Below are 26,896 nucleotides of genomic sequence, written 5' to 3'. Positions count from 1 at the left end.
GTTTCCCGGGGTATTAATTAAAACGGGAAATAAATGAAAAAAAAAGGAAGAGAGAGAGAGAGAAAAGGAGAGAGATGGACCGGCAGTGCGAAAAAGAAGAGGAGACAAAAACATTTACGCCATGGCGAAAAATTCCCATTGTACCCGGGCAAAGGCGAGTCGAATGCCGGCGATACAGAGTTTTCGTCGAACGTGTTCGTTGCGAATGACAACCCCCTGCGTCGTGCACACGACAGATGCAGGGAACAATATGGCTCGACGTGTGTGCGCGTAGTCGGTTTTGATTTCGGCGTTATTATGCCCACGGTCAGGTATAACGCACGGTAGAGAACGTGTCAGCCGTCGATCCGTCGTTATTTCGTACTCCACATCGAGAGAGAGAGACCCTGTTCACTGTTCGCAAAATTGATCTGCAACGTTACATGCAAGACCCATACGACTCGCGATACACTCTCGCGCTGCATTTCCGTTGCTCACCCCTGCCTACCTATGAAATTTTCCGCGCCCCTTTTTTCGCCCATCCTTTTCGCGTTTCTTTTTTCCATCGATTTCCATGTTTCCGAGTTTTCCTTTTGCTCGTGGATGAACAATAGATCAAACGAATTTCAGTGGCAAATTCGATTAGAAAAGATGCACGCGAGTTTATATTCGTTTACTCGATTCTCGTTATCGTCTATCACGAAAGGAAATGAGACGAGATGAGAAAGTAGATCAACGAGAAAGAGATTGGAATAAGTAAAGAGTTGGAGAGTAAATTTATCTATGAAAATGATCAGAAACGCATTGAGTTTCAAAGTTGCGACTTTTTACAACACACTCTCTTGAGTTATCAAAGTGCGAAAAATAAAAGTGCAAAAGATAAGCTGAAACGGAGGAATGAAAAGAATAGAATGTCCGATAATGAATTTATCCATAAGAATTATGAGGAGAATTGAGTGGCAAAGTTACGACGACCTTTTGTGATACATTTATTATCCCATCCTTATTGCTCCACCCTCTGTAGTTATCGAAATTGCAAATAAGATATAAGACGATTGTTTTGCTGCGGTTGACGCTGAAAGTAAGGCAACCTTCGAACTAGGGAAAGCATCCGAGTCACAAAAGGGCAAAAAACGATGTTGCACCCACCTGAACGATGGGCCCTTCCATCTGGGCATCGACCTAACCAGATGGTAAGATCTCGCGGATGTATGATCTCGTGGAACTTGTTCGGATGTTCGCCAGGGTTCGCCAGGCGTTGGTCCAGGCCAGCATCCCTTATTCGACGATCGCTCGTCCTATCGGAGGATGCTCGAACTATATTTGGGGTTGCAAACTCTTCACCGTTCTGCGCAGGGCGTCTGCAAACAATAGATGCGTGCGTGGTCCGTGTGTACGAAGGAGTTCTCGTCTGTGGGCGATAATTTCATTAAGTACAAATGTATCGACTCGAGTGATGGAAAAAAGGTAACGCCGAGAGACGACAGGAAGATACGATTGAATAATAGAGACACGGGGGGGTAAATGATCGAACGCTACCTCGTGGTATCGAAGCAAACAGCTGGCACCGCGTAACATGGCTGAGAACAGCGTCATTTTCAGTCGTAAACAGTGACTCATTTATATCATATCAAATCCATTACAAAAAGTAGAAAACAAGAGACAACATATTGCGATTGAATCGTGTGGATTGCGATATTGTATTGTATTGAAGTTAAAAAAAGGATTTGTATATTGGAAGGATGGCTGGTTACGCGGTCGTGCGCAAAAAATTTTGCTGATCCTCGCTCCATTTGGGGGATCCTGCGCCGTGCATGACCGGCGGCGGAAAGAAATTTGTCGGTAAGTGTTGCGGTTACTATTGATTATATTATGTCGGTGATGCCATTCGTTCGATACTTCGTGTTACTCACGCGTAAACGATGATAACCGACCAGCCAACGATTTCATGCTATTCAACGAAGCCGTCCCTGTTGATCTCTGGAAGTATTGGTCGAAAGTGAGAGAAGAAATACGTTTGAAACGGAGATAAGAATCGTTCGAGAGATGAGATCGTATGACGGTGAGAGTAGCTCCACGGAGGACGACGACAGGAGAGAAGGGCTTCCTGAAGCGCATTTGCAACAAGGATCCTGGCAACGTTCGGCTTCGCATCCTACGTGGGCTTGGGAACATCGTACTAGTGTGTGTATCAATCGCCTTTAAGGATTCTTATATGAACAGAAGAAAAAAAATTAAATTATATTTATTAGGAGATTGCTAATACGAACCTTCGCTATCTCTTCATTAATTGAAACGAATTTAAAGTAGATATTAAAAATAACTATACGGGCGAAAATAACGAGTACAGAGAAAATAAAACAAAAAATACGTCGGGCCATAATTTGTTCGATTAATTTGCATTATTTACCATTTGTAACTATTGCAGCATCCAGTGCCACCACAGTCAACAGCGTCGCTCGAGTCTATGTATTCTGTACCGGGAGCATCTCACGCTAGTGTTTCCGCTCCTCCAGCTAGTTACTCGTCTGAGCATCCTCAGAGTGCACCTGGTAGAAGGACTCCCTTGGGTGCCGTCGGCCTCGGCGGTTTCTATTTTCAGCAGCAGCCCCAACCGCATGCTTCATCGAGTGCTCTTTCCGATGAAAACAGACCAGACCAAGAAAGGTATCACAAAAGCCACAATAATAATCAATTTCGTCTAATCGAGTAACACATTTGTTAATCAGGCCTGGTGCATCGAGACTGAATTGCCCGCCAAAGTCAAAAACTACTCGCCAAGGGAAAAGTATGCGATTGAACATTAACGCCAGAGAACGCAGAAGAATGCATGATTTGAACGATGCGCTCGACGAACTTCGATCCGTGATTCCTTACGCTCATAGTCCGTCCGTCAGAAAACTGTCCAAGATTGCAACACTTCTGTTGGCGAAAAATTACATTCTCATGCAAGGTAAGAGGAAATAGCATGAAACGCGTGCCTCTCAATTAACAAGGGTATTAGGATACTTATAAAAACTTATGCTATTAATCTATCAAGGATTAAACAATAGTTTATCATGATGTCACAAATACTTCAAATTGTTGAATCTAGGTGCGATAAATATGTGAATGTATTGGAATTTTTATGACGTAACGCGACTGAAAATGAATAGCAAATGAAATTGCGTTGCGTTAACAAGTTAACTTCAGTACACTTATATTTATCGGATTATTCCTTATTAGAACACGTTTTATACAGGGAACGCCTTGGAGGAACTAAGAAGAGTGATAGCGGTTTTACAATCCCCACACGCTCATACTACTGCTTTACCACCCACACCTGTTTCCTACGATTTATTACACGGGTTTCCAGGCAAATTGTTCCAAGGTGTGCAGGATATGCAAGGACTTCCTACGACAGATCCCCAAAGCGTCACAGCAGGTGGACCTCCAACCGATGGTACCGTAGCTAGTGGAGAGTCGAATTAAAAATTCGAATCTTCGTTTTCTCGGCTAGGTGTAAAGTTGAATCGAGAATCAAATTTTAGGGGATGAAACGGGCGTCGGTAGAAGCGTCAAGAAATATTAGAGGATTTCTTACTATACGATTTACAAGATAAAGGAGGGATAAGTAGAAGGTATTACTTTTAGCGTTGATAACGATTTTTATGAATATTTAATGACACACAACGCGATTAATCTTCCAGAGGACAGAATTTGATAGGTTCAGTTTTAACATTAAAACTATAACACGTCTAGCCTGTAAGTTTTGAACGTGAGACTACTTGTTGATATACAATGAAAGTATTAGGTGAAGAAATATTATTCAAGGGTGGCGTACACTGTTATGAGTTCGATAAACACTAAAGTCAATACTAGTACTTACGGTTGAAGCTCCTAAGATGAAAGTTTATGAAAGTACTAGCGATTAATGATTAAGAGTAATTACGATCTAAGATTATTAACAAAGCAATAAGTAACAGCATATTTCTGTCTCTGGTATAACAAAAATTGATTATTAATGAGAAGAGCAAATTATAATCTAAGATTTCTTTCTTATATATTTTCTCTTTCGATTTCGAAATGTCAAATACTGACTGCCAGAGAGAGAGAGATGATGTATATATAAGGATGAGGAATAAAATTTCCAAATCCCGTCCGGTAACACGATAGTCAATATAGCATGTGATACATGTCGAGATATAAATATATATATATATTATTGTATATTCTAGTCATATATGCGTACAGATCTTAAATATTCATATACATATTACATATATATATATATATATATATATATATATATTTAATAATTCGAATTGAGCCATCGATTGTATAACTTATTTATATACATGATGCGTTTATTAAGAGTTTACTACGATGTGCCAAGAATATATCCAGTTTTTTGCGGGAATAATCAAACGCAGAGTTCTATACGAAGGACGGAAGTACTCCTAATTAACAATGACCCCTTAATTTATCGGATCTTATTTTTGGAATCTTCCGTGCTTCGACAAATTTAGATGGAATATTGTAAAAAAAATTTAACAACGCCGTTAAAGTGGCAAGCAATAATGATCATTATTATTATATTATTCGTATAGAATTCCTAATGACATTGGTCGTTATATAATAATAAAAGTGCGCAGATGTTACACTAACGACGAAAACAGACAAACATGTTTGTTGTAGAGTGTAGATATCACTGTTTAGTGCTCGAATAAAATTTATTTAAGAAAGTTGTGAATCAGGCAGATGCTCTGAAAGAAAATCGTTAAATATCAAGAGAAAAAAGACATTATCTTGTCATTTTTATTTACCTTATATGAGATAAGAAATCGAGATGGATAACAATAGATGTTCTTTCAGGTCAACTGTATTATATAATTTTAATTAGAAAATATATCGAAGCAATATACGAATGACGTTTTTCTAAACCAAAAAACGTCTTAATATGTACACCACACGAGCGGTGTATCGAATTACTTTTCAGACTTGCGTTTGTATTCTATTTCTGAACGAGACACAATTTTCTAGTTAAGTCAACGATATTCGATCTAGTTCCGTGTAAAGATATTAGAAATATGTATACAAGTCGTTTAATGAAAATCGATTAACCTTCGCAATGTTGAAAATGTACTGTACCTTTCGTGCACTACTGCCATTGTTGAAAAAAATTATGAACACCTGTTATGTACGGTGAATCATAATTTTCATTATAAAATGATCAGCTATTCATTCTTAATTTTTATGAACTACCTAACACTACGAGAGATAGACAATTTGTATCAGTCATCGCACACGCGAGTAGTCAGTGGCGCCATCGCGACTACCGCGCGAGGAATTATTACTTTGATTCTATTCGAGCATTCTTTCCAAATTAAACCCAATACCGTTGTGAAATATAACTTCTATTTCGCGCAGTTACGAAAAAAGAAGGCCACGCATTACAGCGAGTACTGTATGCAACGAAACGAATTAACTTTAGAACTGTAGGATAGAATTATTTAGAATTTCGTTGAAGTTTAAAAGGCTCGACAAGTGGCGCCATCATGGCTGCCACTTTACGGAGCATTCACTTGATCGTCTTCCGTCCTTCTGGGAGGACCTTACACCGTATGTGCCTGATTCGACGGGGCTTATTGTGTGCGTGCCTCGTTGGTGGCTTCAAGATGGCCTGCAGGCTGCTGTTGCGCGCCATGGTGTGATCATTTGATTCACGGTGCTTTGTGTCCCTGTAAATATTTCGCTGTGAAAAAGTTCGCTAGTGTCAGAATAACAACGGCCTGTTGGTAACACAAGACAATCTGAAAATGTGACGATCGACTGAAAACCGGTAAGTCATAACGTATACGATATTATTTCTATTTTATAATAACTGAATCGCCGGTCGGATTTTCATTGTAAACCTAATGACGTGGTTATTTCTACGAAAGAAACTGAAGGCGGTTAAAAGTGCAAATAGGAGAGAAGTTGAAGGCATGGTTTACAATAGACAGATATACCAGACGGCAACAGACTTTCTATCCTCTGTACTCTGAAAGAGTACGAAGTAGCGTGATAAAACGATGACTTCACAATTGTTTTTGAGATGAGTCGGTTGATAGGTTATGATGTCATAATCGTCGACAGTTCGTGCAATCTCTTTGTCCTCGTCGTTCGATCGCGATCATGTACAATTTATGTTCGTTAACCTTGTCTTTCTCTTGTCCCTCGGCGAAATATAACGAAATTGGTATGTGGTCAACGTTGATCTGCATATATGAAACGGACACTCGTAGCGATATACAAAAAAGTTTAAGGGTAATATAATTCGGTTGCATAATTATACGTACAATACGTACCTTTCGTAGCGTAATATTTTCCATCGTAAGTGGGAGAACTAACCTCACCTTTCGATTGGGTGAAAGATGCACGATAGGGTCGCTATTGATAGTCTTTTTTACATACCTAGCACGCAAAATTTGCCTATATTTTCAGTCAGATCGAGCTTGAAGATTTTTATGAAAGATTTACTATTTTTTTCACTTTGTTGTCGAAAACCGCGATTCGTTATTGTTCAGTATCTTTTTCGTATAAGATGTGCAAAAATATCGTCAAAAAGTCATAAAAATTTGATCACGTACATCATCACAATCATTTGAAGCGAATTTAAACGGTACTTAAAGTTGTAATTAAGTGGATTGAAGTAGATTGTACTTTCTTCCTCATATGATACTTTGGTATTTCTCGACAGAAATACAAAAATATCTGTTTTCATGAGTAACCGCCACCACGCTTCGCAGTCACTTGTGAATATTGGCCAACCTGTGCTTATTTGCCGTTGACGTCAATTAAGGTCGAAATACCTTGAAACAGAGAAATACTTTGATTCATTGCCTCATGATATTCTTCGACGAAGGATTAACTTCATGGATAATATCGCACGTTCGCAAATAATCGTATAGGAATAGCATCCTGGTTTTTCGTTAAGGTAAATAATAACAAACTTTTAAATCGTTCGCTGTATTCGAGCGTGGCATCGTGACACACTATTTTCTATGCTTACTTCCGGTCTACTATTTTATGCCGTATTTTCTATATTATAATGGAATAACTGTACTTCCTTTCATTGGATTATATTTTTTTAGAGTACTGCTACTTCCATGACTTTAATCAATGAAATATAGGGAATCTATTAATAATATTAACTAACCCTATTCTCATCAATATTAAAAATATTTATTCCATTATTTCTATTTACTTCCGGCTCCAACATTTAAGAACATTCAATTTTAAAAATCTTAAGAATCAGATATATGATATTAAATCAAATAACTCGATTGCTTTTTATAATACAATGATTAATAAATAATATGGAAAATCATATGTTTATGTTAATGACAAACATACGGTTTGTAGTTGAGGTTTAAGAAAATATTCCTAAATTTTCTTTTGGATAAAGTAACGTCGATACACGAAATATAACGAAGAATTTCCATGGTAAAACCTGTTTGACAGAAAAGAATTCGATAGAGCTGAACACGGAAAAGAATTTCCATCGGTATCTGTTTGAACTGACCCAAAGTACAAAAGAACTTACTCGTGACGCATTTCCGGCGAAACTTATCTCAGGTGTATAAAACGTACGTCGACAATTGGCACGCGTGACGTACAATATTAACGATAAAAGCCAATCTGTGCTACATTACGGCGATGTGAATTTTTGGATAAGCACTGCGAACGTGTTTTATATCTACGAGCAACAAGTATGTGGCATACATTAATTTTTCCGAGTGCGCATATCTCCGATTGTAGAGGTGTGTGCGCATCATGGCGATATTACACAAATATACTGCATGATCAAGAAATCGTTTCGTACATGTAATAAAATTTACAAAAGTAATAAAGTTAGGTTGTTTTAGATTCATCTATACTTTTATATTTATATCTGAGCTAAATTATTTGGATGTATACAAAACAGCTTGAACTTCTTGTTTGAATTTTGGTCATTTGAATTATTCTTTAATTTATTTCTCCAAGTACTCATATGATAGCAATATTGAACTATCAATGTATATGTATTAATAATTGGTTATCTTATATGTATTAATATTTGGTTATCTTCTAATAGCAAGGAATAGAATATTGATTGGTATATCGTGTTAGGCAGTCTTCAGAAACTTGCCTCATTATTCGAGATATAAAAAAAATCTGCGAGCTTGAAATTTCAAGAAAAACAATAAATTTCTGTGGGTTTTGAAAATATCATTTATTCATGCTTAAAGCTTTCAAGTATGTAACTGACTGAAGTACAGCGTTCCTTTCATGACGAATACTTGATGAACCAAAATTGTCAAGAATTAACGTCTGATTGAATTATCTTAGCTCGCTTTTGTTTTACGAAGGACAATAATGCGAAACTGTGATTCAAAATTTTTTTGATTCTACATTTAGTTCAGTTTTTTTAGTTTAGTAATAAATTCTAGTCATAACATTGTTGCTTATCAACCGTGAAACCAAAGTGATGTCTACAGAGTGACTACTCATTTCGTTATCGATATCACGGCTCTGTGTTTACGCATTTGCCAACCATTTTTATAACTTGAAAATATCCTACACTTAAATTATATAAAAGTAAACCTTCGAACAAAAAAATTCTTCAAATAAAAATTAGATCGAAGAAAGTATAGTATATTAATGTATAAAATAAAAATTGATTAATAAATCGTTGCAATTTTTCACTTTTTATCGTGATATTCATATTTCAGAGTTTGTTGTACTTAACTGATTAATACTTGACCTTTGTTCGGTTATTAAAATTCTTATCCAATTAATGTATATCGTCTGAGTTAAAGTGCCCATCAGCTGCTTTATATATGTATATAGTATAACATTTTTTATTGAAAAATATAAAAAAAAAAAATAATGTTGCAAACAGTTGATGTTTTCTTTTTAATATCATGCAATAACAACTTAATTATATAGTCCATGAAATGCAAATATCGTTGAATTATTCCGAAATAACTTTTTAATTATGAACGTTCAATTCGTTTTCCTTTTTTATTAAACTACAGTAAACTATATTAGAAAGTTCTTCACGCAAAGCCATGATAGTTGTCTAATCATGAAAAAATCAATATCTGATGATAACGATATAATATCTATTATCCATACACATCAGATATCTCTTTTCTATTTTCTTATCCCATTTCGCAACGGAAATTCATGCAAATACTATATTTAAATATCGCATGTTTCTACGGTCGTCTAATCGAAAGTTACATTCAGATGAATTTCCACTAATTGTCTAAGTATGATTCTTTGATTTAATTCTTATTTAAAAAAAAGTCAATCGATAAAATTGAGAATGTGCTGCATAGTCCGTGTGAAAGTTGAAAAATCCATCAGAGTTATAAAGTTTTCTCTTGCGTTTATCACCAAACAACTTGCAGTTATCTCAAAAACCAGTATATTTTGCTTTAAAAAAAGAGAATGTAAACGTAAAGCAATCTGGAATTTGTCGCTTTTTTAACGTCTCTACGTCGTTCTCTTTTCTCTTTTTTTCTCCCTCTTTCTCCCAATAGTTTTGGATTTATTATTTTTCATTAACGAACAACTAGAGGACTAGAGGTGGTTGGGTGAGAACGTCGAGTGAAAAATGGTGAAATGAGAGAGCCGTTGAGAGAGGCAGGAGGACCATAGCGGTAGGGGGAGAGAAACAGGAACAAGAGAGAGATGAAAACAAAGCGGACGCAGCCGCCGGGGCAACAATGGCGCATCGACCCGCCAAAACTCGCGCTGATGCGCAGAAACGCGAGCGTCGCGTCTACTCTAATCAAGCAGAATCGCGACTAACTTTTTATGTCTCTCGTAGCACGATTATTTTGTCAGCCAGATCGATTTTCCGATACGATAAATAAATCAAGATAAATCATCTTTGCGAACAAACGAAATACTGTGCCGTATGAACGCAGTTGAAAAAAAAAAGAAGGAAGCAGACATCTATTCGCCCGATGCGCAAAGGCATGCGCAGTAAGGCCTCTGGAAACGACCGACTCTTGACTAGCGTAGTAGCTTCTCTGCGACTGAATTCCTTTCAAACTCGATCGTTTTTGCCATTTTTTTCTTTCTTTTTACCAAGTCTTTTCTTAAGTAGAGGTCGATAAATTTTGTTAATGGGAAAGGATAAGAATCTACGATAGATATGCGTTTTAAGAGGGACAGGTGTGTTAGATTAGTTTTGGATACTATAGCGCAATCGTTGTTGGTAGGAATAGGAGAAAGTTATTGCAGTATTGCTGTTTTCGGTGCAGCTCACGCTATTAACTATAGTGCTTGTTCTGCGTAGAATCTTATACGTAGAAGCATGTGTTTAGCTTACGTTCTCTTTTATTATCGACTATCCATATGAATTTCTCAGTTGTAGGATGAAACGTTGATGTGCTCGTAAAAGATGCTTGTTGGAATTGTATCAAGAAAATAAAAAGAAACTCGAATACTACGTAAGAACCAAACGTTATTGAATCCATGCAGAGATAAAAGTAGATTTAAAGCATGTTCGTATGATTTTCTCAATTAAATTTTCTTCATTTGTAAAGTATTACGCGAGACACTCCTGTAACTTGGTTTCCATTGTCAATATCCAAAACGGAGATGTGTACACGAGATCTAAATTGGATGAGCTCAATTGGATGAGGTTGACAGTGTTCCTACGTTTTCCTCGTTTCGGTTTCAATCTGAGAGACGGTGCAACCTCTAGAAATCGGCCCATCCTAGAGGACACTTCGTCCCAGTTTGTTCCCGTGAACGGGGCAGGACTGAGAAGTATGGTCCAGGATGGATGAAGATCAGGTACCGTGGTTGCCCTGGCAACCGGCATTGATCCCTCCCCTCTTGTTCTACTGTCCTTTTCGTCTCTCCTCCGCCACATATTATTGGTCTCTCTCTCTCTCTTTCTCTCTCTCTGCTCTTTCTCCCCCCTCTCTATCTCTATCTCTTTATCATTTCTCCCTCTTCAGTGTCGAACACACAGATACAGATGCATACATAGATTCCAGAGGCACTGAGAAGAGAAAAATCTCTTTTCTTACTCGGTCTTTGCTTGCTGCATTGATTCTTCTTTTCTTTCTGGTCTTTTGACTCTTGTTAACTTTGAATCCAGTGTCGATCCATTTCTCATCTTGTTCGAAGTTACGAGAAAGAACGAAAGGCTGATTGAGGAAAATAAGGGAGACGCTCAAGAGAAAGCTATTTTGTAAAAAATGGTTGTTAAAAGATATTGCAAGATTGTAGAAAAGGAAGACGATGGAGGAAGAAAGTGGGGAAAAGTCGAAATTCTCAATCTCTTGATAGAGCGTTGCTAGGCAACTGATATTGTATCCATTGTTGCGGCCACGGCGTAAATATTTGAAATGGTGGCTGCGGAACTCTTCCTTCTTCCTCTTACTTTTTTTTCCCTCATTTACCTGCTGGCGGAAATACCGAAAGTTATGAAAATGCAACAGTTCGCTTGTCAGACATCGGCATAAATTCTATTCGTGAGGTTTAAGAAAATGGATTTGTAATGAAATCTACGAGATATGATATAATTTAGTTTCTCGCATGATACACATGATCAATAAATACCAGCTTCATTTTATAATCAGAACATTCATTTAGTCTATCCTAAATGTAGTAGGTTCCGTGATTGATAGATGATAGGGAATATGTTCTTTCTCTCTTTTTTTTTTTATCTATTAAGAACCAAATACTCAAAGAGATTTCAAACGATTCCACAACGTGGATTCTTTGGACGATTTACACATATATATACGTATCTATTTCTTTAAGAAAATGTCTCAACACAATAGAATAATGTCTCGATAGGTTAATGAAGAATCAATTATTTCCAAACTGTTTCGGGATAATCTAAATGTCGATAGTTTTTATATGTATCAAACTCAAAGATGTTATCGATCATCTCACAATCTCGGATCTACTTCTAGTATCTTTACACTTGTTTATGCTCACAACTTATTCAAGCAAATGAAACATTCCACGAACGTTTCTCTCACGCACGGAATCTCTCTCGCAGATTTTTCTCTCCTTCTATCCTAGTTGAAAGCTGCATCCATTGGTGGTTGTTGGTCCATTTTTCTAGCAGAGTTTTTCTGGTTTTTCTCATTAACAAGTGGCTTCCGGAAGAGGACCGCCAGTTTGTTTACCGTCATTTGTTCGTTCGGGGTGAAAACGGGTGCCAAACAGTGCTGACCTCGCGGTCAGGGGTTAATCTCCCTGCGGTTGAGACAGATTAGGATAGGTTAGGGTCATGGACCACCGGATTACCATGGAGAGGAGGAAGTCTCTTGACAACACGAATGATCCGATTTTCCAGATTCCAAAGAAAGATCGACGGAATCGCGGATTTTCGATATACGTTCGCGGTTTTATTCCATATTGGTCTTTGGTCGTTGCCGCTTCGTTCAAGGTTACTTTATAAAATGGTACTTTGTTCTCTCGCGTCGCGTTCTGCGCATATGTTTCCCTTCAGTTGTATCGAGACTGATTTGTGGAAGTCGTAACAGTTAGAATTTTCATTACACAAATCCCAATAATATAATCAAACGAAATAGACGAAGATTCGGAGTGAAATATTATTGACTGAGTTAATTTTAATTGGCTGAATTAATTATGGTGCCTACAGAAAGCTCTAAACAAATCTTCCAGGTTCAGAATTTGATCGCTCCAGAATTCTCAGAATTTCAATCGACGTTTAAACTCTATTCCATAAATTTTCCGTGTAAAACGTTCAAATTCTCGAAGTTTTACTCGAATCTTCAATAAGCCGTGCATCTTTTTGAATGTAACTTTTTTTTTACATGATATTGCTATATATATGTTATATAGTAATGTAACTATAACATGGTGATAATATAATATTCATATAACTTCAGTTGGCCGGAATTAATAGACATTTAGAGAAAACTCAAAACTTCAAATTGATTCGAGTTAACCAACACTCTTCTGCTTCGCAAACAGGCGGAACAAGCGATGGTCATTAGCGAATTTCCACAAGTGGAGTTTATTCTCCAAATCGATCGGATCGGACAGTGGCTTCCAGCCCTTTTTGCGCCCAATGAAAACTGGAAAGGGGGAAAGTGAAGTTCGCGCGGAGATTAACCGCGATCCACGGTAAAACTTCGGAATTAGGAATGGTCAGTTACAAGGGGAAATCGAGAGGCCGCCTATCACGTTGATTCGTCGTTTCCACGCGTTGCCACCGACTATCAATGGATGGGAGTTATTGATGCGCGGCGCAATGTCGGGAACGCCTCGTGAACCCTCGGCTCCTGCTTCATCTTGCCGTTTTCTCTGGGCACTCTTCCCATCCAACACCGAATTATTTCCGCTCCCCTCGAGGTAAACATTCGAGAAAAGGGATGATGCGGTGACAATGATCGATCCAGAAGCTCTCGTTCTGGAAAGCATCGCGGATTTCCTGATTTGTAATCGAAGATCAACGAGTAATATAACGACTCCATTTTTGTTAATTTTTTATCTGCATAATTGAGAAGAAGACTTAAATTTATACGTCTTAAATAATAAGACTGTGTGAAATTTATACTACTATAATAATTAGTATTTTCGAAATATATTCAGTAAAATGGCAGAAGTTCAATATCGAAATCAAATAAAAAGAAAGAGAATATTTTCTTGTCATTTTGTAATCTTTGGTCGTTTCCATAAAATGGCTCCAGCAATGAAATGAGTGGTACGAGTCTAATGATGAATTTTTTTAAATTGGAACTAACTTGAACTTGAACTGTTAGAAATGATGTATGACGTATCTCTTGATTCTGAAATGGTAAAATAAAATAGGAGAACGCGATTGGTGAGGTGGAATCGATTCGATCTCGCTAGAGAGTGGGTGGAGACAGAGTTTACGTAGCAACAAGCATGACTATATTCAGTGCAAAGTGACCTGTTACGAAAATGCAAAATATAGTACAAATAACGTGAAAATTGCGCAATAAAATTCTACATTCTTTCTGATCTACACTGATGATGAAGTTGCGTCCACTATTCTATACATATAAGTAAATATTCTTTAATAAATGTCGTATCATCCACGAGAAATAATTTTATAAACTTTCAAATAAATCGAACTCGTAGCATCGAGGATTTACTGTATCAATCGAAATGTTGGAGGCGAGCGCTATTGAAAAGATTGCACGAAATCGTTCGCCGATTCTTTTGATCCAGCTTATACTAATAAGTGCGCAAGAATGATGAACCACGTGCTCTTGGACGATAAAAATTTCGATTGTCGTCTCTTCCTACATAGTTTCCATCCTTTCGTTTTGTCGATGTCCTTCGTGCGACACAATCCTCGTACGCGTCGCCAGTTTATATGGAAATCCGTTATCGCGTTTCACTTCATGAATTCGAACGTTATGAGAGGCAATGAATTTAACGCTGGAGAACACTTAACAGCGAGGGGGTAGGCTTGTCTTCTGTTTTATGTTACCCTCGCACGGTATCGTTTGTTTTGATACTCGTTTCAATTTACAAGTGGCTAAATTACGCCTCGTAGTTTCGTCTGAGTATACACTGCACCGTACTACTTGTGGCTTCGTGACTTTGGACTTATTCCGACCGTCGTTCCATTTCGTTTTACAGGGAGTGTCCGCATATTTATGTTGTACCGTGTTCGCAAAACAGCAATTAGAGGACCGCCCGATTTTTCGTATCATTTTGATTTTTATTCCCTCACTTGCTGTGTCTGTTTCTATTTTTTAATTCACGAGGAGTAACGTTCGTTTATAATTTTTTTTTTTTCGTCGCTCAATTTGCATTAGTAGTAGCGAGCTTTTAAAAAAAGCTATCATTCCAATGTGTTTCTTGTATCTTGACAGACAGATATGTGAGTTATTTTATCTGTATCGTTTTACATTGTTGCGTTTACGCAATTTTAAGTGCGAAATTTATGTCGTGGTCTACAGTATGAAGAAATTAATCCAATGATAAGACATCGGTAGATAAGGTGAATATTAACCTGAAATGTAGCCGATCCAAGTAAATTCTGGCATAGTCATTTTACGTAGAACCGATGATTTTTAAGAATTTGTTAAATCCAAGACAAAATATTTGTCAGTAAATATACATAGAATTTGGAAATGCACCAACCAGCGGCTACGTACACTATTGCTCAAAAGTATTCAACCATTGATTATTTTTGACACAAAATGTACACTTCATATTTGCACGAAGTTCTGTGGTGTTTTCTTTTTCTATAAAATTACTAGTACACAGATATTCGAAATTCATCGTGAACATGTTCAATCGTCAGAAACACCTGTACTTATTTTTACACATGCTCGAGTAATCTTCGAGGAATTTCGTACACGCATAATGCATGTGCGCAACGCACATGCATTAGAATTTAGCACCGTAACAAATATCGAGTCATCGTTCCGTTAACTCTGAGGGTATTTCCAAATTTTATTGGGAACGATTTCGAAGGTCGATGCACCGAGTCGTAGGTGAAGTCGCCTTGGTGAACTGTCTTTCATTTCGTCCCCGTTTTCCTCTAAAATTGATGCGGTTTCGACATCGTTCTATCTAACAATGGCCGTTGTGAAACTCTCGCAATGCTCGGCCAGCCAGTCGGGCCGAGCAATCTCAGGATGATTTTGCAACAGGCCTCGCTCGCGCGTTCGTTCTACTTGCATCCTACCTTACCGGTCGTCTAGGATACTTTCACGTTCCGACAAAAACCCACCGTCCATCGTCATCAACTTACTTATTGATAATTCGATCTATTGCCTAGAAAAAAAGTGTAATTAAATCATCGAGTTTATTAGTCTCGGTTTAACGCTCGAAACCTTGAGACATCACACAACACATGTGTCATATTGCCTAGAAGTTTTAGATCGTCTGTTGTATTTTTAGGAAATATCTTCGTACGAAGACTGCCAAGGGAAAAAAAACATGATAAGTTAGATTGCTCGTATTTTATAATTGAGTAACTTCGAAATGGATAATACAGGGGAGGAGCATGGTAAGTCACATTTTTATTTTTTTTTTATTTTTTTTAAATAAGAGAACGTGCAACGTCAATGGTCTCACCTCTTTCTATTTTGATTCTCACTAATTTTTAAGCACTACTAATTACTTGTAGAAGAAAATGGCGCTTGCATTTGTATACTTAATATTAATATTTTTTCAGGCACGTAAGAACTTCTGAATTTTTATACTTACGTGAGAAAAAAGTCTTAATTAGTAACTGAAAGTCAGGACGTCCTTTTCGTCCTTTTCGCCGCTAATTGAACGTTATCACGCTATTTTCGATCAGGCGAACAATTCAATATACTTAGTCGCGCGTTTTTATCGTCGGTGCACGTGGCACGCATAAGATGGTGATCGCACAAAGGGGGAAGAAAAGAAGGGACATGGGAAAGTCGATGGATTTGAGATTATGAGAGACGGTAGAAGGACGAGTTATTGCAAGTTCCTTCATACGGAGGTAACCGCAGTCGCGAAAACTGGGTCAGATCCGTTTTCTCCTTTGATCACCAAAGTGGTTCGATCACTCCTTTTTCTCTTCTTTCCTCGCCTGCTCCATCTTTTTTTTTTTTTTTTTTTTGTTCTCACTCGTCTGGACCTTCAAATTGCATTTTCGCCGACTGAGAATGACACATTCGGAGCGGATGACCGGCGTATCAGGCCCGCGGTTACGAAGTTTAATTGCATTTCCCCTTTTATTCGCGAATGATTCGAACGATCAGGACCCACCCAGGTGGCCGATCCTCCATGGTGGCGGAAAAATTACGGCCGGATCCACTTGTAGCGTTTTATTGCGCAGAAATTACTTTCCCAACTCTATCTGCAGTAAATTCGGGGGCCGCTGCGGATATTCCACAAAAGTTTCCCAAAGAGAAACACACTTTCCAATGACTGTAATCGATAAGATACAGTCTGAGAATACTTTAGATCGTTGTCGAGTTGTACATCGCTGATAGCGATTCACGGGAGTGCTTGATAAAAAAAAAAAAAAAAAAAAAAGAGTCCGTAATCGTTTAATGCGATCGGTTATCACTTTTGAAGAACAGACGTTTGATGATCAAGCTCATTGTCTTCGAAAATAAGTGTGTATTTAAAGATCTTACAAAAAACTTGTTTTTGAACGATATTATAATATAATATTTTTGTTTAATTCATCATTCAATTGAGATAAATTACGGAGACATTCCCAACACTCATATCCTAAATTGTCTTAAGTGATCAAGCACCGTTCTTTCATACCCTAATCTCGTGCGCTTGATTTTTTTTTACATCCTTTTAGTACTTGAAGCTTAATCGTTCTCAACGGTCACGAAATCCTCATTCTTATGGTTGTAATATAAATTGTGGCCAAAACAAAGCAAAAAGAGCGCAAAGTGTAAAAGATGAGTAATTTTAATCTATTCCAGACCGGTGACACAGACCGGTTGAATCATTTCTCCCCACTTGTTGTGGATTCATACGTTCGGCTTCATTCCGACAGCTAGAAAATTTAGACTGAAGAAATGAATATAATATATGAAGAACAAAGTCAAAATCATCGTTTCTAAAAAAAATGAGCTAGATATTCCAAATTCTCCAAATATTATAAAATAATAGTATATAATATATATATATATAGTATAATATATATAGCATATAATATATAGTATATAATATATGAAGAACAACATCATTGTTTCTAAAAAAAATTTTCCAAATATTCCAAAATTCTTCAAATATTGCCACTTGGTAAATTATCAATAATACTTGGTGAAATATCGGACCTGTGGCTGTTAATTCATCGAAATACTAATTACAACGAACTGCAACTTCGTCAATCGCTTGGTAGTTGTTAGCGTTAATTTGATTCAGAGAGTCCAGAGCGAAGTATTTGAAACCTGTAGCTCTCGGTAAATGCGTGGTTCTCGTCCTGCATAAAACATAAAGTATATTAAGCAACACGGCAAACAATGAGAGGCCGGCAAACCGCGAAGGTTCTTCTGGTTTGTTTTGGCGGCGGATCCGCCGGGTTTTTGCCCCGTGAATGCGCATCCAGAGCGCGTGCCCCGCGAGAATGACGTCATTATGAATGTCTAACGCTAACGAGTGTCGGAGCCGAGTATATATGTACGTACAGGGTGCTCGGCAAGCTATTGCCCGATTTTAATTATTTCAGATCTCTGGTTAAAGTCGGATAAAAATACTGTGTATACTTGCAATTGGAAAATAACTTGCGTTGCCTAACAATTTAGGTAAGCTAAGATATAATCAGAAGCGCTTTAATTTTAGGACGATGAGACGTTATACTTCATCAACATTAATAAAGCGTTTTATACTCCTCGAATTCAATGCAACGTGGTCGAGCTATGATGAAAAAAATTTGTTGAATCAAGCAACTAACAGGTTGCTTTTACAAACGAATTTTAAGTTACTTGAATTAACGAACGAAAGTCATTTCTTTTCGTTCTCGATTGATTAAATCTTTTTGTAAGTTCGACATCCTGCTGGCCACCTTGTATATATGCGTGTATGTATATAGTTATACGTGTGCATTGTCGACACATGCATGTGCACATGTCGCGTGTGTAACGCGAGCCTGACGAGCAGCCACGATATTTTCACTGTTCGTCATCCGAACTGTGTGTCGTTTGGTCCTACTACGTCTACGTGACGTCAGACCCGACGCTATTCTGGTCCATGAAGAGACGGTTCTACGCCCATCTTGCGATCGCCCGATGAAACGCGGGTCGATCGATCGTGAATGCGTTTTAGAGGCAGCACCTCTCGCTTGGAAAATAGCAGAATTTCCGAATGTACCGGACGATTCCAGAAACTGGGACGGGGTTTGGTGGTAGGACGCTGCAATTCGGAGGTGAGACGCACTGGAGAAAGCCATTTTCTGTCTCGTTTAGTGACATTTTATTTTAAACTGCGTTTCTGATTTATCGTCGGTCGATTGTCGCAGATTGGCAACGAAGATGGTCTAAAATAAGACGACGTAAATGTTAGTTTGAGTCAGATCTTTGGAATACGTTGTGTTTTTTGATTTCCATTTCTCTGCATTGACCCTGCGTGGCCTTGCCTCTTTTTAATCGTTCCATCAACATCTTGAAGAAATATAATATTTTTGTTTTATATTGAACTAGCTAGTGGATTACACCGCCACACATTCTCAGTTCATTCTGTTAAATATGTACTTCAAAGTCCAATTTACACAGAGCAGAGAAACGTAATTGCTTTTTATACTTTTGATTAATTCGACCATAAAAAGCATTAATTAATCAATCCCATCGAAGTTAATTGTTTCATTTCCATTCTGGCACATATTTGAAGTTGAGAAACATTCAGAAGATAAAGTTAAACAATAAGTTTAACTCTCTCTCTGAAATTCAATTCAATTTTCCTTCCAACCATCGTTCTCTTCTTCAACTTTAAAGTTTCCGGGCAATTCTCTTGAAACACCCTGTAGAACAAAGAAATATTAATTTTGGCTAATAGAATTGAACGAAGTATATTTGAAACACTTGTAGCAATCGAATCGTGAAATTGATACGGGGGGAGGGGGCGTTGCTCAATTCGCGAGCCAGGTAATCTACTTAGCGATCGACTCGCACTTGATATTTATCGAATCCAACGAATCGCGCGACGGTCGAAAATTTAGACAACGGCGGTGTAAACTTTCGGTTGAGGGGGTTGCCTTAGGGCTCGAGAGTGTTCCCTCTTAAGCACTGATATAAATTAGGAATGGACTTAACGAACTTCTCTCAGATATCGATCAACGTACTTACGTTCCGCACTTCAAACGCGGACGTTGCTATTGAAAACGAAAATTGCAGTTCCCTTGAAACTTCTTCTGCGAAACGGTAACATGCCTCGGGCATGAATCTAGAATATTTATTCTTATCCCGTAGGAAGCTCTTCACATTCCTTCGTCATCGTATCGTGTAAAATGTGAAAGAAATTATTGCGATGATTATTTCGAACGACGAAAGAATCAATTATTGAAAATTAAATTTTGACTTGCGCGAATTGTAGGCGAGCGTACGGGTCAGATGTATTAAGACCTGATTGATTTTTTTTTTTTTTACTTGGGTTATGTATTGCAGTCCCCGAGGTTAGGTAACTTTTTTATCTGCATATAAAAATGTAACAAGTCAGGTGTTTAGTAATAAGTGATGACTGGGAAAAATTTCAAACAATCTGCTATACTTGACGAGTTTTTGATGTATGTGTGTGTGTTTAGAGAGGGCTTGGTTTTTATTTTCAGAGGAATTTCGTTGATACTATTAGTTCTCTAATGAGTAAGTTTGGGTACTGATGGTACCCAAATGATGGTACTGATTGGGTAAATTGTTTTTAGTGAGTTGATCTATTCTTGTATCGTATTAATTTTAGCATGTCGACCTTATATAGGGCCAATTCTCTCCATGGCCTTTCCGATCACGTGGTTCGGAAGGTAGGTTATTTTTGACCTAGATGCACCATTGGGCCCGGCCAGTCCCATAAAGTAATATTCAATAGCAATTGCTTCATGAGCCTGCTGCTCAGGGATGCGTCCCTCACATTATTACTTTTATACGTTTATTGGCTCTACTGGTAGTAGAAAATCAAGAATGATGAAAATCTTAAGAGTAATAAAATGACCAGCTTTAGTTTCATTTTCATTTTTTAAAACATCAGTGTTAAAAATGTTTCATGTCGAAATATTTTAATGATGACTGATGGCCGGGAAGTCCTTGCGTTCGGCCAGGATTTCGACATCCTGAATTTTCAATAACAAATTGAGTGAGCAAGCCAGACGAGGCCGAAGAGACACGATTTTTCCGCAGCACGAGCTCATGTTCCTCCGTGACGTTTCCAGGGCGTTTCGTTCGATTTTTGGAAGAAACTACCGCGTCTCCTTATTGGAACGCTTGGCAAATTTCCTCCCACGGAATAGATATTTTTGCGTTTTTCCTCTGACGACGGGAGGCTTGAAAGTGCACGAATCGAGAGAATTCGAAGAATTCCAATCAAATTTTGAAGATTCGAACGAACATTGAACCTGTATCGGACTTTGAACTTAGACTTTATTGTATTGTTAGAAATAAATTTTACTAATTCACTCGAGAAGCTATCGGTGAATTCTGAACAGTATCATCAAGGTCGAACTCTAATGACCAAAATCTGGCATAAACTAATTAAAAAGAAATACTATGATTTGCTAGCATACTCGCAGTTAATAAACATGGAATGACCAAAATCTGGCATAAACTAATTAAAAAGAAATACTATGATTTGCTAGCATGCTCGCAATTAATAAACATGGAATGGAGACCAGTTCGAATGACAGTCTAATTAAGAAAGAAACCACGGTCGCGTGTTTCAATCGTGAGGCAAAGTTTTTATCGAACAACAAAAGCTCTACGTCGGCTCCCCGGCTGTTTTGTTCGATTTTATGTAAGCCTGACAGATATCGGAAATCTTGCGAGCGGCTTCAACCCTGAAGAAGACCCTCGAGGGACGATCGACACGGGTGAAGCATTGACGAGCAAATGGATATGGAAGATAGTTATTTCTGCGTGACTGTGCCACGCGTGCCTTCTCTCAAGGAAGAAATATTTTTATGAGAACGACACGTTTCACTCTTCTTAAACGACCAAAGAAATTCTGTCCCTAGTTCCATGTTATTTGTATGTTAACAAAACGTACAATTATTATAAAGTAACGGACGGAGTAATCTTGATTTCTTGCGTTGGAACGACATGCCACGCATGTCGAGAATATTTTATTTTTAAGGTATATTTAAGTATATAACTCAGGCAAAACAAATTAAATTTATTACTTCTCAATAAATTTAATCCAGTGATGTCATACCGACGAGTTCAAAGGAAAAAGAAAGCGGCGAGTTATTGTATACGATTTGGTCACTCGTTATGGTCCGCAATCAGCGCAAGCGGTTAAAAATCGAATTATTTCTTGCTCAGCTTTTTTTTTTTTTTTTTTAAATTCGAGCGTCTGGAACTCTCGATTTGCCAAACGATCGATGCCAAGATACACGTAATCATTGGAAGTCTGAGAAGGTACAGAGACAACGGCGAATTGCGTCAGATAAGCCGAAAGAACAGAGTCTGTTTAAGAAAGGAAAGAGGTAAACGAGGGACGTCTGCGAGGTAGACTGGATTGACCTCGCCAGTACGGTCCCGTTAACCAGAAGTTCATTTCATGGACTGGCTCTCTTTCGTCGGGGGATGTTGTTTCTTGCTCTTCTTCTTCTTCTTCTGCTTCTTCTTTCGGCCTGACACGCTGCACAGTGTCTGACGATAAAAAAAGAAAAAAAACATTAGACGAGTGAACGTTGATTATTTCTAAAAGATACTGGTTGATTTCGTGACAAATTGATGATGAATGATATTTCCAACGTTGCTAATAGTTTCTCTCGTGCGCTTTCCTTGGACGCTACATTTCACAGCAGTTATAGTTTCTCTTTTATTTGTAGATTTAACCAATTACAGAGAACCACTTTCTCGAGCTAGACACTCCCGGGTCAAGATTTCGTCGTAGATTTGTCTCGTAACAAAACAATCGAATTTGCTTGTCGTTGATTGAAAATTAATTGGTTGCAGACTGTGACACTTCAAATACGAATATATATTATGCGATTATGGTCTCGATCGGTACCTTCGGTACCTTGATTTTTTAAAATAATTTTAATTGATCCCCTCAGCCTCGACGCAGCCAACTCGTGTTTTCAAAGACACAAGTTTTCACTGAAACAAACGCTAGCATGTCACTTGAGAAATAATGGAATTTCCATTTTCTGTACAAGAAACGATTACGCGGTTGCAACAGCTTTAAAATGACTGTTGCCCGCCTGGTCAACAAGTGCGACAAAACAATCGATCGTAACAGGTAGAGTGAGCCATCTCTTCCGCGAACAGGTTAACGAATAAAGGTAACGTGTATGGTTTTTCTCCCTGTCTAATGTCTTCCGGTCAGGCCTAGGTAGGCATCTCTTCTCTGGGTTCTCTGCCTCGGTCTGCCGAGCATTTGCACACCCACGTCCACCGACGATGCACGCGCGTGCATCTTCGTGCATGCACGCGTCCACCGCCCACGCTCCACACCCACACATGCACGCGCGCGCGTGACACACAGGGTGCATCGGTCGATGGATGATTCGATCACCTTGCAATATCTGTCTCTGATACACGGTTCAGCGGTTTTCGCTCGGTTTGGTTTGGCTCCTTTTTTTCAATTCCCTTTCTCCCTCTTTTCTATAAATCGGCTACGAATCGGTCTTTCTGCGCCTTATTTTCCTATAGTTTAGTGTTGCTTTCGAGTGTAATATTAATAGAACAATGACAATAGTTTACAATGTTTCGTGTAATATTAATTTTTTTGAGTGTTTGAAGTTACCAAATAGGCGGTCTTTCTGCGCCTTATTGCTTTTCCTATAGTTTAGTGTTGCTTTCGAGTGTAATATTAATAGAACAATGACAATAGTTTACAATGTTTCGTGTAATATTAATTTTTTTGAGTGTTTGAAGTTACCAAATAGGCGGTCTTTCTGCGCCTTATTGCTTTTCCTATAGTTTAGTGTTGCTTTCGAGTGTAATATTAATAGAACAATGACAATAGTTTACAATGTTTCGTGTAATATTAATTTTTTTGAGTGTTTCAAGTTACCAAATAGGCGGTCTTTCTGCGCCTTATTGCTTTTCCTATAGTTTAGTGTGTAATATTAATAGAACAATGATAATAGTTTACAATGTTTCGTGTAATATTAATTTTTTTGAGTGTTTCAAGTTACCAAGTTTTTAAGATTATGCGTTCATTTTTACACGTGTATTTCCCTTTCTGAATGTTCAATGAGCAAATTAATTATGTTATTTGATTACAAGATTATCTGTACAATGCTCTAGCACTAAATGGGTTGAGTTCCTATGTTCTTTGCTTTCGCATGTAATGTGAGATTAATCTGCAGCTCGAACTATCATCAACGAAGACAGTTATTTTATTTGCATATATTTGTATATTACCAGTGTATTATATAACAGTTGTATCGCTCGTTGGACAAACTTCTTCGATCGATATCAAAACGTTATCTCAGCCACTGACATCTGTTCCCGATGCTCGTTAAAATATATGATTTGTAAATTGCATAATAGTTAATTGTGAATGAAGGACCCGTATAAGCCATAATGCCCTCAGAAACGCGAACACGCGCGCCGGCCCAATGCACGTACACGCGTGTGCGCGATGCATACGCCGGTGGTATGAGAAACCTATAGTCTCGTCCATTGAACCGAGTACAATGAGCGACGGGTATGGCCGCTATACCGGCTAACATAGTGTGAGCTTCGTATTTATGCTCGTGTTAACGTTCCATATAATCCGCGCCGGGAGAGCGTGGCTTTACAGGAAAATATGGACGTGAGGATGTAATTAGGGATCACTTGTGCGTGAGCTTGAGTCATAACTGGCCGTTAACTCGTTATTTATACAAGACGCCGGGACCCTATCGCATTAAGCGTTCATAAACGCCGATTTACTTCTTTATCGTCTCATTATCAAAAGCGTGCCACCCCAACGTAACATCCTCTTCCTTTTTAAGAACTTCATCTTCCTTCGTGTGGAAACGCGGCTCGTTTTGCCTTCTTCTTTTCCTTTCTCGTTACTGAGAAACAACAAACGGGGTCAGGACGTTTCTGCGTCTTTTCTTTTTTTCTACGCTATGGTGATCGTAATCGTTCCGTGGAAGGAAGGAGAACGACGGTTGTCGAAATTTTCCGAAGGCACTTTCACCCGCGATCCTTTCAAATTTTCACGATACCGCCGTGTACCGATCGACAAATTGTGGGGTACGACGCGGACAGCCTGCGCTCTATATAGCGGAATGTGTGTGTTGATTGTGTACCACGACACACGTAATAATACTCCATGTCCGTTATCTTCCCACACCTCTCCTCTCCTCCCTTTTCTCCGTGTCCATCCTCCACCTTCCCTCCATCCCTCCGCCCACGCGTTCGATTTGCAGCGCCGATATACACGCATTCTGTGACTGCGGCCATCGGCTGTGCGCGAGTAGTACGTACTAGGAATTGAATGAACGCGTCAGTAATCCTCGTACAGGATGTCCAATCAGCGCACGAGGACTATAGCATAGCGCCGCGTTTATCGATTTATAATAACACCCTGTCTATCTTTATTCCTTGGTCTCCGCGTTAATTGATTGTCCCACTCGTGTACAGTGCGGTACAAACTACTCGATAGTACAACAAACCGTTTTCTCTGTAATTTTCTCTTCTACGATTGTACAGTTTTCAATTTGGAGCGGAGCAATTTGTAAGATTCCACTCGACTTGGCGTATGTTACGTGTACGAGAATGTAATATTAGACAACTTGTAAGCTAGGACTTGTTCTTCGTACGTTAGTCTATTTATACAGAGAGATCTTAACGCGCGTGGTCGGCGGTGTAAGCCAGCTATTCTGACATAAGTCCGGAACGTTTCAACGAGCGATTGGAAAAACAACGGTGCGTACAGAATTTTGGAGAAACGAAGAAGCGAGTCCAGATGGGATTCGCGGACGGTCCCGGGACGGGTATCATCCTCGCCCCTTCCCCTCGTGCAGATGATAGAGATTTAGCATCCTTTGATGCCAGTTCGCGAATCCATCAACGTCACGGGGGCTATGTTTCATCCGCTCGGGCGGCGCTCGCTCTGTGTGTGTCCCACATTCGCGCGAAACGGAACCGGTAAAAGTTCACGACCACCGCCGCGCCGCGTGCCCGTAGAAACAGTGTCAACGCATTAATCACGATCATTTAAAAAGAAAATTTTATTCAGCATCCAGAATCCCCGTTTTCCCGGCTGCAGTCGGATCGAACTCGCGCTCCTGGTGCAGCTGCGTCGGTTTGTTACGGTGTAGTGCCACGAGAGCGTGGAGAGTGTACGAGAGAAAATACGAGGGTGGAGGAACGAATGGGGTGGAGAACGGGAGGAAGGAAGGAGAAAGAGAGAGAGAGAGAAGTTCATGGTATGTATGCACGTGGACTGCTATAGTGCTACACTGCGGTGGGATCGATTCGGCCGGAGGTGGAACCCCCCCCACCCCATTTACAAGCCCCAATATACACCCCCACAGCTCACTCTCCGTCTCTTTCGCGCCCCCGCGAAATATCCATAGGTTCGTGCGTCTCTCTGCCTCTGCTATCCGCCCTCTCTTTTTTCACCCTTGTCCTTTAGCATCCTCGTGGTCGTGTTGCATCTTGTCAGGTTTTTTCCCCCTCCGCTTTTACTGTTACTTCTTTATAACGGCGAAAAAGAGTAACCTGCGTAAATATTTGATGCAACGACGATTCGATAACCTTCAGTTATCAGAAATTAATATACGATCGAGGTGGAAAAGTTCTTTTGTTATTTGTCATTCTACGCGTGCATGTATTCTCTAACGCGCTTTATTGTTAGGCGAAACAAGAAAGAGTAGACGAGTATTGTGGAAAAGGGGTAAGTCGAATTCTTGCGTGAAATTGTGAAAAGTGAAATTTACGACTTTGAAATTGTCTTTTTTTTCCATATGCGTGCGTGATTTCTTTTACAATCGAGGTTTCTTCAACACTTATTTTTTTCTGCATCTAGTACCAATACCAATACTAGTACTACGCAAATGTATCTTGCCTTTATGGTATTATTTTTCTATTTGCTATTACTTACCTTTTTTACAAGGGGCGCGCATGAAAATTGGAGAAAATTATGTTTATTATGTCATAAATGTTCCCTCTTTTTTGTTATTGTTCTTAACACGTTCTTGCTGTCGAATTCGATATTTTAAAACTTTATATAATCTATACGTTATTAATGATTTGTCATTTTGTCCGCTTTAAGTTTTCTAAACACCGAATACACTATTGGCTAAGGCTGTTTGTTGTTATAATGGATACTA

The 26,896-nt window shown here is 38.7% G+C and overlaps 1 protein-coding gene and 1 long non-coding RNA gene across 3 annotated transcripts; one reads left to right on the top strand and one right to left on the bottom strand.

Moving 5' to 3' along the window:
- The first annotated feature begins 1,341 nt into the window (after positions 1 to 1,341).
- LOC122530652 (class E basic helix-loop-helix protein 23) lies at positions 1,342 to 26,896 on the top strand. 2 transcript variants are annotated; one of them, XM_043657793.1, is made up of 8 exons: positions 1,342 to 1,821; positions 1,944 to 2,163; positions 2,408 to 2,646; positions 2,709 to 2,932; positions 3,221 to 3,421; positions 3,510 to 5,800; positions 15,877 to 15,985; positions 25,801 to 26,896. In XM_043657793.1, exons 2-6 carry the CDS (start codon positions 2,026 to 2,028, stop codon positions 3,548 to 3,550), a joined length of 843 nt encoding a protein of 280 aa, XP_043513728.1. In that variant the 5' UTR covers positions 1,342 to 1,821; positions 1,944 to 2,025; the 3' UTR covers positions 3,551 to 5,800; positions 15,877 to 15,985; positions 25,801 to 26,896. The 2 variants fall into 2 exon arrangements, with proteins under 2 accessions (XP_043513728.1, XP_043513729.1); XM_043657794.1 differs by having other exon boundaries at positions 1,917 to 2,163.
- LOC122530653 lies at positions 5,564 to 6,996 on the bottom strand. Its single transcript, XR_006307064.1, has 3 exons — positions 6,309 to 6,996; positions 6,159 to 6,218; positions 5,564 to 5,699 (listed from the first exon to the last, which is right to left on the bottom strand). It is a non-coding gene; the product is annotated as an uncharacterized LOC122530653 (long non-coding RNA).

This window comes from Frieseomelitta varia, unplaced genomic scaffold (genome assembly GCF_011392965.1).
Source record: "Frieseomelitta varia isolate USP_RPSP 00005682 unplaced genomic scaffold, Fvar_1.2 scaffold_350, whole genome shotgun sequence".
Taxonomy (NCBI): Eukaryota; Metazoa; Arthropoda; class Insecta; order Hymenoptera; family Apidae; genus Frieseomelitta; species Frieseomelitta varia.
This window is presented reverse-complemented; position numbering and strand designations above follow the sequence as displayed.

Bases quoted from the DNA above. Each gene is read 5' to 3' on its own strand.
- LOC122530652 (XM_043657793.1), top strand. From the start codon at position 2,026: ATGAGATCGTATGACGGTGAGAGTAGCTCCACGGAGGACGACGACAGG. The intron at 2,164-2,407 runs GTGTGTATCAAT...TAACTATTGCAG, and splicing joins CTTGGGAACATCGTACTAGT to CATCCAGTGCCACCACAGTC. The intron at 2,933-3,220 runs GTAAGAGGAAAT...CGTTTTATACAG, and splicing joins AAATTACATTCTCATGCAAG to GGAACGCCTTGGAGGAACTA.